The 12,495-nt window shown below is 34.1% G+C and overlaps 1 protein-coding gene and 1 long non-coding RNA gene across 4 annotated transcripts; both read right to left on the bottom strand.

Moving 5' to 3' along the window:
- Nucleotides 1-570: 570 nt before the first annotated feature.
- Nucleotides 571-1,551, bottom strand: LOC105435881. The gene is made up of 2 exons (XR_969840.2): nt 1,425-1,551; nt 571-957 (listed from the first exon to the last, which is right to left on the bottom strand). It is a non-coding gene; the product is annotated as an uncharacterized LOC105435881 (long non-coding RNA).
- Nucleotides 1,552-2,962: 1,411 nt separating this feature from the next.
- Nucleotides 2,963-11,153, bottom strand: LOC101217515 (ethylene-insensitive protein 2). 3 transcript variants are annotated; one of them, XM_011659348.2, is made up of 8 exons: nt 10,764-11,153; nt 9,133-9,852; nt 8,471-8,557; nt 8,201-8,311; nt 7,910-8,122; nt 7,451-7,633; nt 4,690-7,332; nt 2,963-4,140 (listed from the first exon to the last, which is right to left on the bottom strand). In XM_011659348.2, exons 2-8 carry the CDS (start codon nt 9,379-9,381, stop codon nt 3,757-3,759), a joined length of 3,870 nt encoding a protein of 1,289 aa, XP_011657650.1. In that variant the 5' UTR covers nt 9,382-9,852; nt 10,764-11,153; the 3' UTR covers nt 2,963-3,756. The 3 variants fall into 3 exon arrangements, with proteins under 3 accessions (XP_011657650.1, XP_004143254.1, NP_001306890.1); XM_004143206.3 differs by having other exon boundaries at nt 7,451-7,636; nt 10,764-11,152; NM_001319961.1 differs by lacking the exon at nt 10,764-11,153 and having other exon boundaries at nt 3,757-4,140; nt 7,451-7,636; nt 9,133-9,381.
- Between the last annotated feature and the right edge of the window lie 1,342 nt (nt 11,154-12,495).

Raw genomic sequence — 12,495 nt, 5'->3', positions numbered from 1 at the left:
AATTATTATTGAATATCTTAAGATGTCGATGGATTTCTATTTTAAGATATGCATTCCAATTTAACAAAATCTCGAAATAGTTGAAGGAATAAAAGTCAAACTTCTTATGTCACTTACTTAACCAAAACTCACTTTAGCTAACACTTATTGTAAAACACAGTTCTATGTTTGTTTTAGTAACTATAAATTCATTTTGAATGGAATAAAGTAAAAGTAATTATAAGTTAAAAGACTAGAAAGAATTTTGAGCTACCACTGAGCTTTATGGGTTAAAATTGATTTTTTAAAAGTATTGTGGTAACATATGAAAAGTTGGATGTCCAAGCCTATATTCAAAATTAACTATTATTGAGCTTTGTAATGGGTTAAATTTTTTGATATAGAAAAATGTTTGAAGTGTTATAAGTTGTAGTAGGGGACTATTATTCACAATCAACAAACAACTCTCTTCAAATTGGTTTACAAAACTTGTTAGTCCACGACGTATTGCGCCTAACATGAAAGATGTTACTCAACTTAATTAAATATCATCACTATTGATAGTTCCTAAATTTCTCACATCCTACAAAGTTTGGAACTCTATACGTAGATATATAAGCTGAATAAATGTCTATATGTATGCCAACAATAAGCTCAAACAATATGAACTAAATTACAAATACATTTATTTAATTCTATACAAATACTAAAAGTCCAAAATAAAACTTTAGTATCAACAAAGAAAAAACATTCTCGAAAATTCACACACACACAACTTACTAGTACGAGCATTGTATTGGATAAATCAGTTGGGCTTATCTTGGGCCCCAAGTGGGGGAGCTGGAGGCCCATAATAAACTGGAAGTTGGGCTGCTTGTCTTCGTCTACGGGCCCTTACTAATAGGTAAACAGTAAGGCCCACGATCACAACGAACAACAACATCCATAGTGGAATTATCACAACGTACCCCATCAATCCTAAGATTTGTTTTAAAATTTAGCAAACTAAATTTTCTTTTTATAATTTTGTCCTTGTACATATAATAAAATATATCAATTTTTGTTTGTTATATTTATTTTATAAGAAAAGATCCCAAATCAAGTCGTTCACTGTTAACTTTACCTTTACTAAGTTATTGTTCAGAACCGATTTATCTTTAATTCTAAAAAATATATATATATAGTTTCAAAATTAGATAATTGAAGATGAGATTTCAGGAAGAATACAAAGAAATTAAAAGTAAGATATAGTATAGATTGTTTAAATTGAAAGAAAGAGAAGGGAGGGGAATTGTGGACAATTACATGCTATGAAAGGAGAGAGTAATAAGAATCAGTGGAAGAAGAAGAAGAAAACCATAAAATAAAAATTGTGAAAGAGAAGGAGGTAATTCATTAAAAATTGAGAAATAAGAGATGAAGATTAATAAGATATCGAAGATTACCTTTTTGTTTTGTTTTGTTTTGTTTCACCAAAACCTAGCAAGAACAGACCCAGCTGGAAGGAAGAAGATGAGAAATTGATGAAGAGAAAAAGAAATTTCTAATTTTATATATTATATACTATATTATTTATTTATATTAATTTGAAGAATATATAAAATATGTGTGGAGGCAATTTTGTAAATAACTCTAAAGGTGAGGGGCCATGTGAGGTGAGGGTTTTCTTGACGTTTCAAAATGTTCGATTTTTCTTTATTTTCTTTTATTCATCCAATCACAATTAAAGTAAATAATAAATATGTTAGAAATTTTTGTAGTGAGAATAAGAAGATGGGATTTTTCTAAATACTTTTCATCTTGAAAATTAATAATATCTTGGTGGACAAATATTTTTCATTTTGGGTTATGCAAAAAAAAAATAAAAAAAAATTGTATGTATATGTCTTCTTTTTTTTCTTTATAAAGTAACTCAAACCAAATGGTAAAAGAAAAGGTTAAAATGTATTTTTAGAGGAAGATTAAAATAGATCTACTTAAAATAATAATAATAATAATAAAGACTATTTACCCTCTAGGAAAAAAAACAAAATATGAAACCAACTGGAAAAACAAAATATAAAATATAAGAAAACACAAACGAGTGTAGTTTGATTTTTCTTTTTCTTCCATTTTTTGGATTTCTAGGATTTGAACGTGCAATTAAATTACAAAAATCAATCATAAAGTATGGTTGTAGTTGCAATTACATCAAACTTTTAATTGTAAACGATAAACTTCCAAACTCTACAAAGTGTTAAAATTGGACTCTCAAAGCTTACAATAATGGTAAAAATTAGATTTATAAATGATAAAAGTGAGCCTAAAAACTGATGTTATATAATTTATACTATTATGTAAGTTTGAAGATCCATATTTGAAAATGTTTAAGTGTCCAATTTTACCATTGAAAATTGGGAGGTGTAATTACAACTATCATATCCTACTGGTGATTTTTGCAATTTGTCGTAAAGAAAAGATGGGTGCGGACATAAGCAAAACTTCAACGTATATAAACTTATACTATAAAGGTCGAAGTTAGATATTTGTTTGATGACCACTAAAGCTAATTTCCAATGTTTGTATTCTTACAAGCAAACACCTCTAGTATTTGAAAGATCACTTAGGGCTTATTTTCGGCCTTTAATGGGGGAGGAGGCCCATATCGCTGTTGAACTTGGGCTAATTCTTAAGTCAAAGATACGGCCCACGATCATATCATGGAGCAATTCTTAATTTTGTTTTTGGCAAAAATAACAATTCTTAAATATTATCTCTGCAATTGTTTGTATATATTAATATATAACAAAAAGGTGTTTGTAAGATATTTTGATTTATTTTTAAAAAAGTACACCCATCCACAAATAAAATAGAAATAGAAATATAAAGGTAAGAGGTTCAAATATTGTGAAAAGAAAGAAAGGATAATGATTGATTAGTCAGAAGATGGACATTTATAGACTTATTATACAATAATAAATGAAATCATGTATCAAACAGCAAATGAAAACAGAGACCTTCCATGTGGAAGTTCACTTCCATTATTAATACAATGTCTCCTTAACAGAGGGAAACTCCCAAATGGCCTGTTTTCTGCATTTTCCATCAACCAATTCCATTGACAAAATGATAAACCAAATAATAAAATTTTAACCACAAAACATTGTAGTGGCTACCTAGAAACATTCAAACAACTTTTCAGTTCCCAAAGAAAGAAAACCCAGAAACCGACCATAGAATATCTAGATATGAACCAATTCAGATGATCTGAATTGACAAAAACACAGTAAAAAAAAACCCTAGAGTATGTAGTTATCTTTTGACTCACCGAAACGGGCAACAGAAGAAAGTTTCTGCATGATCTAACAACAAACAGCAAGATCTAGAATAGCTTTTGTGGAAAGAGATTTGAAATGTTTCAGAAAGTTTTGCACAGACAATATATACAGCACATTAGCTCTGTCTGCTATATACTAACATTTTTTTTTCAACTTTTCAAAGTCACCTTGTGATCTCTCCTCCAGCAATTACTTTGATACAAGTAAGTAGTGCAACCATCATAACAATCAACTTTCCATGTGTGTTTGCACCAGTTTCCTGAGTTTTGCTGCAACTAAGGGTCCATTGAGTCACATCCTAATCATATTTTAACATGTGAGAAGAAAATTCGCAGCAAAGAGCCTTGATACATGTTTTGAGAGAGAGTAAAGACCAAGACGAGGGCATCTCGTTCCAAACCATGAGCTGCTTTCCAAAATTAAACAGCTGGGTGATTTGATCACCATTTTTGGGTAAATACTATGAGCTATAAGGAACGGATGTTGCTGAAATCTTGCGTGAAATAGATGATACTTCGTGAGTGGCAACTGGTTTATTGGATAATCGGCGCTTGTAGCGTTTGAGGACTGAAGCCAAGTTCTCCTTCCCCTTTGGGAAAGCTACGTCGCCGGCTGCTGTACCAGTTCGACCTTTTCGGCAAGAGATGGCTATCTCCACATCCTTGACCATATCCAGAAGCATTGCAGCAGTGGTGCATTTTCCCTTGCCAGGTTTTGCAGCAGGAGGCAACATTCCATTTGCAATTTGTGGGCTTGACCTCTGCTGGAATGCTTGGGGAATTTGGAGGCAGAAGCATGGTGGCATCGGTATACGAGGCTTCGAAAATGCAGGATCGATAATACCCTGAAAGAATGTTTGCCATTAGAGTTCACAAGGAGTAAAAGCAAATCAGTGGACAGTACACCCTCATTTCACAATCTTCCATGACGATCTAAAAGGAAAATTTGATTACAATTCCTACGACATGCACATACAAGTTGTGCATATTATCTTAAGATGGAAAAGCATGTTCCTTACTATTTGTATCTTTCATATTGACTCTAAATGGAGCCAGTAAGCACATTATCAAAACCACCCAAACACTCAGGGCAGAAGAGATTAAAATCAACATATTCTGAAAATATCCGTATGCAAACAATACAAACTCTCAACCCAAACACTTAGGTCGGATGCATAAAACAATTGATCCCATTAGAATATCTGTAATTCATATAATCCAAAACTACTAGCCATTTTGACTGCAAAATATGTCAGCCCTGCAACTGATCGAACTCTCAACTTATGTAAATGGATGTGATCTCAACAAAGACCAATGGTATTTTCAGTAAGAGACTTTTACCTGATACACTAGGTTATATGCTAATGATACAAAGACAAACAGACAATGTTTACCTGAAGACGATTGAGTACATAGGTATATTTTCCCCATAGTTCAGGCCGACTTTCCATAAGTGAGAGATCTAGAATACGGTGAATGCACCATACACCAAAACTTACAATCAAATCTGATCTCCAAATACAGCCTTCTCCACAATGAGGTACAGAGGAAATAGAAACATTGGAGAAATTTGTATCATTCTTCATTCCAGAACCTGGTCTCCTATCAGGAGAAAATGAAGGAGATTCTTTCATGCGGACCACCCGACCCATCTCCCTTGCCTCAGCTTCATAAAGAAATTTCTCCCTGGCAGCTACACAATCAATTAGCTCCTCGTCAGCACCATCACTTTGCCCAAATAACCAGTCTGATCCTTCTAATTTCAGAAGTTTGACAATGCAGTCTCTGAAGGACTGGAGAAGCCTGGCCTCTGAATTAACAACAAAAGAAGCTTCGTGACTAATTGAATGCAGCCTCCCAATTCCTTTACTCTCGGAGTTGCTATTTTTGTCCAAGCCAAATTGCTCAGAAGGCTGTCTATGCCAGAAAGATCCAGAATCCAGATGAGGATTCATTTGTGGTGATAATGCACCACTGTAGACATTTGCAGGAGATAGTTCATCAAATGCTAAAGGAGAAACTAATCTTGATCCAGAATTTGTGGACACTCCACGAGCTGTTATTCTACCAATAGATGTTCCATAACCACTCACATTATCCCACTGAGAACTCTTATCTGATGTGTGCTGATCACGGTGAATATCCGGTAAGCTATGGTATTTCTTTGTGTTAGATACACTCACTAAATTCTCACCAGTTCCAGAAAGAGAATGATCATAATATTTCCTTTCAGATTCGGAAGAAGGTTTCCTGGATACTGTGATGTTGGAAAAACCTGGGGGAGCCGCCTGCTGACAAGCACCCAAGCCATTTTGCAACTTTTGCCCCATTGCAAATGCAACTGAGTCTCGCAAGCCTGCACCACCACCACCCAAGGTATGATATTTAGAGCCTGATGAATCCAACTGACCGTTCGAATTACCAGAACTTCTGTCCTTTGCCATTCTACTCAGATAAGTTAACTGATAGCCATGGACTGTGGCAGGCTGATAATCCCAACTCTCAGTAGAAGGCAAACTGCGCAAACTAGAATATCGCTTCACTCCAGAGTCCAGAGCATTATGGCTAGAATTATTCACATATGCATCCCAATGCTGCATGTGGTTAGACCACAATGGCTGGTGCCCCTTTTGTATCCCATAGGGTGGTTCTAACCCACTTTGTACCCTCTGACTCTTGGGGGAGTCGTACAAACTAGAAGAAATTGGATCGGATGTTTTGCATCCAATAGGTGATGAGTGAGGAAAATCTTTACCAACAGCATCCAATTTCAGAGAGGTAAAACCCAGTAACAAATCTAGTTTCTTAACCTTTGCATCTTGAGTAGGCACCCCATGGAAATCATACAATTGTCCCCAAAATTCATCAAGAATTCCAGTAAGTTGGCGCCTTGCAGCACGCCCGAGGCCAGCTAACCTTGAAAGACTACCAGTTCCATTCCCACCTTCTTCACTTCTCCCACCAATACTTCTAAAAGAACCAGGACCCTCAGATGTTGAGGATGGTATATTCCCAGAGATCTCTTTCAGTGACTCTTCAGCCTCCCAGTTATCAACCTCATAATCATCCTTCTCAGAACGCAAATCACCATCGAGTCCAACAGTCTTTTCAACGGCCTCCACTGACTCTATTTTTAAGACCTTTTTGTCAGCCAATGTTGAATCAGGAACATCGTGAGTCACAATTGAGGATGAGACTAACTCCTCAGTGGATTCAAGTTCCTCTTGTACATATTTTGGGGAGCTTGGAACTACAGTACTAGATCGATTCTCGTTTTGATTAACTGAACCAAGAACCTGATCAGGTTCCATAATATTTTCAGGCAAATTAAAATCAAACTTTGTTGAAGATAGGTCAGAATGACTTTCTATAGGCTCGGCACTGTATGAACTTTTCCCCAAATCTATGTTTTCCCTCTCTTCAGATGAATCGGGTCTAACCTCTGCCATATCCCAGTTCAATACTTGAGCATCTAATTGGGCAATAGTAGTAGCAGATTTTAATGGGGTAGCTGCCAACCATAGCATCAGACAAAACGATGAACAAGCAGTAATAAGAAGAACCACAAATGGGATTGACATACCACTCCCCATGTTCCACCTCAAGTTAACTACCCAATCACTGTTACCAAAAATCATCTCTACAACAAATATAATTTTCAGTCCTAATATTCCAATAAAGATACCAATTGCTATAAATTCCACAAGCTGCGATATTTTGAGGGCACCCATTATTGTTCTTGATGAAGCAACACGATAGAGGGGAATCACAGAAGATGGAAGCAATAGAGCTACCATAACCTGAGAAAATATAAGAAGTTGATACATCCCTTCAGCACCCGAACTCCAGACACAGCATAGTGCTGGAATAATGGCAATAATCCTAATTGTAGCACAATGGAGCCAACCAGGAATATCTAATTTTAAGAAATTGGTCAGAACCAGTTGACCACCAAGACTCCATGTGAGAGCTGTGATTTGATTTGATAGAAACAAAACAAGTAAGAAGAGAACATATACCACTGAGCTCCCAAATACCTGCATAGTTTGGAGGGAAATGGAAAATAAAATCAATACTTATTACAGTAAAACTGTGTTAAGGAGCAAGTAAACAAAAATAAATAAATTTAAAAGGGAGGGGGGGACTCTAGAACACCTGCTCCATTAAAGACAATGCATCTGTAAAGGTGTGCAAAGCAAGACCACTGCTATAGAATACATTTGCAGCTGAGTTCATGAGAACGTTATTCACCACATAAATTCCACTGAATATGCAGAAAATAGCAAACAAATGATTATAACACGAAACTTCTTTGGAAATATTTGGTGGACTCTGGTGCTGCTGCAAAAAGAAGAAAGGAAAATCATTATAAAGCACATAAGGATATCCAAATTTATACTATGAAGAAATCTAAATGATTAAAACATTTGAATCCCAGAAGTTTTGAACTTGATCAACCGCCTAGAATGACATCCTAATCTTAAGATATTGGTAGGCAAAAATCATCTCATTGGACTTTCCTTGTCTGCACATACACATTGACTAAGAAAAGTAAAACATTTGCAGTTTTATGCTCAATCAAATACAAATGGCGATAGAAGAAACGAGAAGTACCTGCACAATAGAAGAATGCACATAAAAATTGTGTGGCATGACACTTGCTCCAAGAAGACTCATAAGAGTAAAGGCACTTTCCCCATTTAACCTTGTCGGCATGAGATTCATGGAAAGTGGGATTTCAGGTTGACTGATTAATACTCCAAGAACCAAAGAGAGCAGTACAAATCCCGCCATACATATATAGAGGAACTTTGCCCTGCCATCTTCCTAGAAAATAGAAACCCTTGAGATAATGAATTACATCAAAGAGAAAGTTATGCATGATTGATTAAAAGTTCTATTTACCAGAAGGTCAGCAAAAGGAGGAAATAAAGCAGCAGCAACACCCGTCAAAAGGACACATGTGAAGAGGTCCCACCCAAGTAGAAGATTAAGTCCATTTGAAATGCCCAAGATCTAGTATGTTTTTTAAATGACATGTTAGCTTTATAATGAAAATGAAGAATTAAAATATGGTCAAATTAGACCATGCTTCACTAAAAAAAATCTTAACAAAACTGAATCACAGGTTTGGCTGGAAGTCTGGAATAACTTAGCAGAAACAAAATAAAATACCATGTTAAGGTCTAACAGAATCACAGAAGCCTCTGCTTGGATTCCCAGGAAGAAACATGTACACTTATCATACTCCTCGTTGCATATCTTTGGTATAATCAACAAAACAAAATAGGGTAAATATGTCAACCTCCAGTAACATTTAACAACTAGCAGTCAAGTAATTTAAAAAATAACAAAAATCAACCTATACCCATGGAACAAACCAAAATGGAAGAGGCATAAAGTGAAAGTGAAGGTTACAAGCTAACATATCAAACATCAACCCAAACTGGAAACAGAGACACGTCCACACACATTTATTTATTTATAAGAACAACTTTCATTGAGAATAAATGAAAGAATAAACGGGCATAAAAAAACAAAGCCAACAAAAAAACAGGGGACCCCTTCTACAAGAAGGGAATTCAACCATAGAGATTCGTGTCTAAAAGATAATTACAAAAAAGTCCTCGAAATTGAAGACTAATGAGAAAGATGCAAACGAACCACATAGGAGAATACAAGATACAACCAACACATGAAATTCTCCCATAAAAAAAAAATTCAAAACTAATAAAGGGAAAAATCAACATCGGTCAATTGACTGATTTTCAGATAAAAGCTGCTTGATAGACACAACATAAGTAAAAATGCGAAAGCCTTGAAAACAAATAAATTACCTGGGCAAGACCTCTTCCAGTGACCACACCAATGCTAGCTGAGAGATACTGGCATAAAATAGCAGCAAGATTGAAAAGAAGCACTAACACAAACAAATCAAAGCCAAACCGAGCACCTCCTTCAACAGTTGCAGCCCACTTTCCAGGGTCAACATAACTAATTGAAACTAGAAGTGCAGGTGCAATGAAAGGTATAAACCTATGAATAGCACCCGACTGATGAGTTGTATGCAATGTCGTAGATTCCATGGTATAAATGGAGATTTTCCACAAAATAGTCGGAATGGAGCAGTGTGTAAAGCGTGGCTAACAAGTCCAGAAAACTACAAACTTCCTAATAAGCATCGAGATAAACAATTTACATCAGGTGTTTGTGTTCTCTGCAACTACCACTCTTTTACTAACTAGAAAGTAAAAATTTCTACAACCGAAGAAAAAAGGAAAAAAGAACAAAAATCATCCATTGTAAATAACCCCTGTTCCATTATATTGTGCAAATATAACATGAACATCCATCCTTGCTTCAACAAATATCCTTCTAGCACATTATATGTGCTCAATCCCTCAGTCCTAACGCCACGAAAATCCTCGAACGATAGCTGTGGTTATCTTCCTTAGCATTCTTAGAATGAATGCCAATTGAATGGCACTCTAGAGTGATCTTGATAACTTATTAATTTAGTGCCTGCTCCGAAAAGAATATTCTGTGCCACCCCTCGCCTAAATCAATGAAAGCATATCCATTAGCATCAGAGAAGGAGACAACGGTAATGCAGAACAAAATAGTTGTTTATGCAATACATTCAAAGAAATAATAGATTTTTGGTAAAAGAAATCTATGAGAAACAATAGGTGATGATAGGATCTCAAAATTACAATAATAAAGTAGAAACCGAAAGTCCAGAATCAAAACTTTACTATAAAGACAACAAAATTGTGAAATCATGCATAGGATAAATTTTTAGGAATCAAAATCAGATGTTGACTAAACAAACTGAAAAAGCAGCTAATTCCCCACGAAATCAGTTTAGCAATTAAGAAAACTCGATTTAGGGAGGTACAAGAATTCTACATGTTAACTACCATGAGTAATTCTAATAATAAATAATCCTGGTTCGGCCTTACCTTACCGCCTATTTTTTATTTCTCCTTATAGAAAGTCAACAACCTAAATGCATACCTATAGTTCAAAATTAATAGAGCCCCATTACAATTCAAACCCTAGACAGTCAAAATCCAGAAAAACAGCTCAAAATTATAAAAAAAAAAAATAAAAAATAAAAAAAATACCGGGGACTTTCATCGAACACAAAAGGGTATCTCAAAATTGGGACATACACCTAAAATAAAGCCCAACCCAGAACCCAGAACCCAAAACCTACTCTCCCAAAAGAAATTGGCCACGAGAAATGAAGATCAGAATAAAAAACCACGGATCCGATGCAAGCTAAAGGTGAAGAAAAGAAAAGGAATTAAAACCCAAGCTTCAAAAACACAGATTTTAAGAGAGGTTATGGATAAACAAAAGAAACCCACATGAAGCTGAACAAAAAAGAAAAGAAAAAAAAAGGAGATAGGGTTGTAAAATTGTTTGTTGATTTCATTGCTGTTCTACTTCTTTTGATATTCACCTGGGTTTTCCGTACTGGCTTAATTCGTAGGAAATCTCATTGAATCCATGAATTCAGTGTGGACAGTAGATCTCATAGATGCTTCAGTAACGCCAGAGAGTTAATTGCATAAGCTTTATATATAGAAAGAGAAAGAGAAAGAGAAAGAGGGAACAGAGTTTTTTTAGGGGGAAAGATGATAGGGAGAGAGAGAAAAAAGGGAAATTTTTTAGATAAAAGTCACTGGTGGGCTTTGAAGCTCATCTGGAGGAGAGAGTTTGTGTGTGAGAAAGTGCAGAAACTCCCACACCCAAAAATAAAAAATTTAACCTTTTTCATTTATAGCTGATGAGAGTGATAGACTGCTTTTGCTTCCACACTCCCAATTTCTCTCTCTCTCTTTTTTTCATCCCCTTTTCTCCTTCTTCCTTCTCTCTTCTCAACCTATCTTTTCATTTTTTTTTCTTTTTTATATTTCTTCAATTCTAATTTCACCCTCATAAATAAAATTTTGTATTTTTATTTAACACTTAACATGTCTTTTTTAATCAAATTCAAATTCAAAACATCATATTTCATTCTAAAAATAGAGATTCCATAAATTAATATATATATATATATATATATATATAGACTACATTCTAATTTTCTCCAAATTATAAATTTCAATTTTGTAACTTATGAATCTTTGTTTCAGTTTTTATATGTTAGGTTCAATAAATTTATAAATTAATAGTAGGTATTTCAATAAATCTTAAATTTATGAATAATAGTATTTATATGCATATATATTCAAGGAGACATTAGACTACATATTTTAGAACAAAGCAATAAGAAACTAAATTGAATTGACTCATTTTAAGATTCATCAACTAGCTAAAATCAAGAACATGTTTGACCTGAATTTTTAGTATTTATAATTTGAAAACAAAAAAAAAAGTATCTAGACACTTTAGAAAATAAATTCAAAATCAAAATAGACCTTAAATAATTTAAAGTGTATTGACCAAAATAGAATAAAAGTTATATTAAAAATAGGGTTTTAAATAAGTTAAAAGTAGAATAATAATCCACTTATTTGTAGACACCTAAAATTGTAGTCATGCACTCTCTCCCATCAAATTTGAGTCTATTTCCAATAAATCTAAATTTAGTAAGTTAGTTCATTTTATAAAGAAAAATTATTTATAGTTATTGTTAGCTATAAATTTTGAAAATCTTTCACTTAGTGTATGTTTCTCATTAGGATATTTATTTAAGTAATTTTATAAAATAAGTTTAGATAAACTAAAGATGAAGAAAGAGGAAGTAAAAAAAAATATAATATTGGAAATGTGAAGACAGCTCATGGATGATGGTAACCTTTCCTTGTTTCAGCAAACTTTAGGAATGCGTATTATCCCAACGGTACGGTCAACTTCATCCCAAACGACGTGTCGGCACAACTATTTTCATTTTCTTCTCATTTTTTATTTTCACTACTTCCTCTCCTCCCTCGATTTCCTCCCATTTATGCCTTCTTCTTTATTGTTGTTAATATTGTTATTATTATTATTATTAATTCTCGAGATTTTCCTCCTTGCTTTCTTAATTAGTTATGTCAATACTCTATAATCATTTGACTAATATGGTTTATTTTTATTCATTTCTTGTTTTGCATTTACTCATAATGGTTTAATTGCACCATTCCTATTTATACATATGTTTTTAGAGGTTACATTTTTCTTTTTTGATATTAGTTATTTCATTTTGT

This window comes from Cucumis sativus, chromosome 6 (assembly GCF_000004075.3).
Source record: "Cucumis sativus cultivar 9930 chromosome 6, Cucumber_9930_V3, whole genome shotgun sequence".
Classification (NCBI taxonomy): domain Eukaryota; kingdom Viridiplantae; phylum Streptophyta; class Magnoliopsida; order Cucurbitales; family Cucurbitaceae; genus Cucumis; species Cucumis sativus.
Note: the sequence above shows the minus strand (reverse complement) of the source record. Positions and strands in the feature narration are given on the sequence as shown.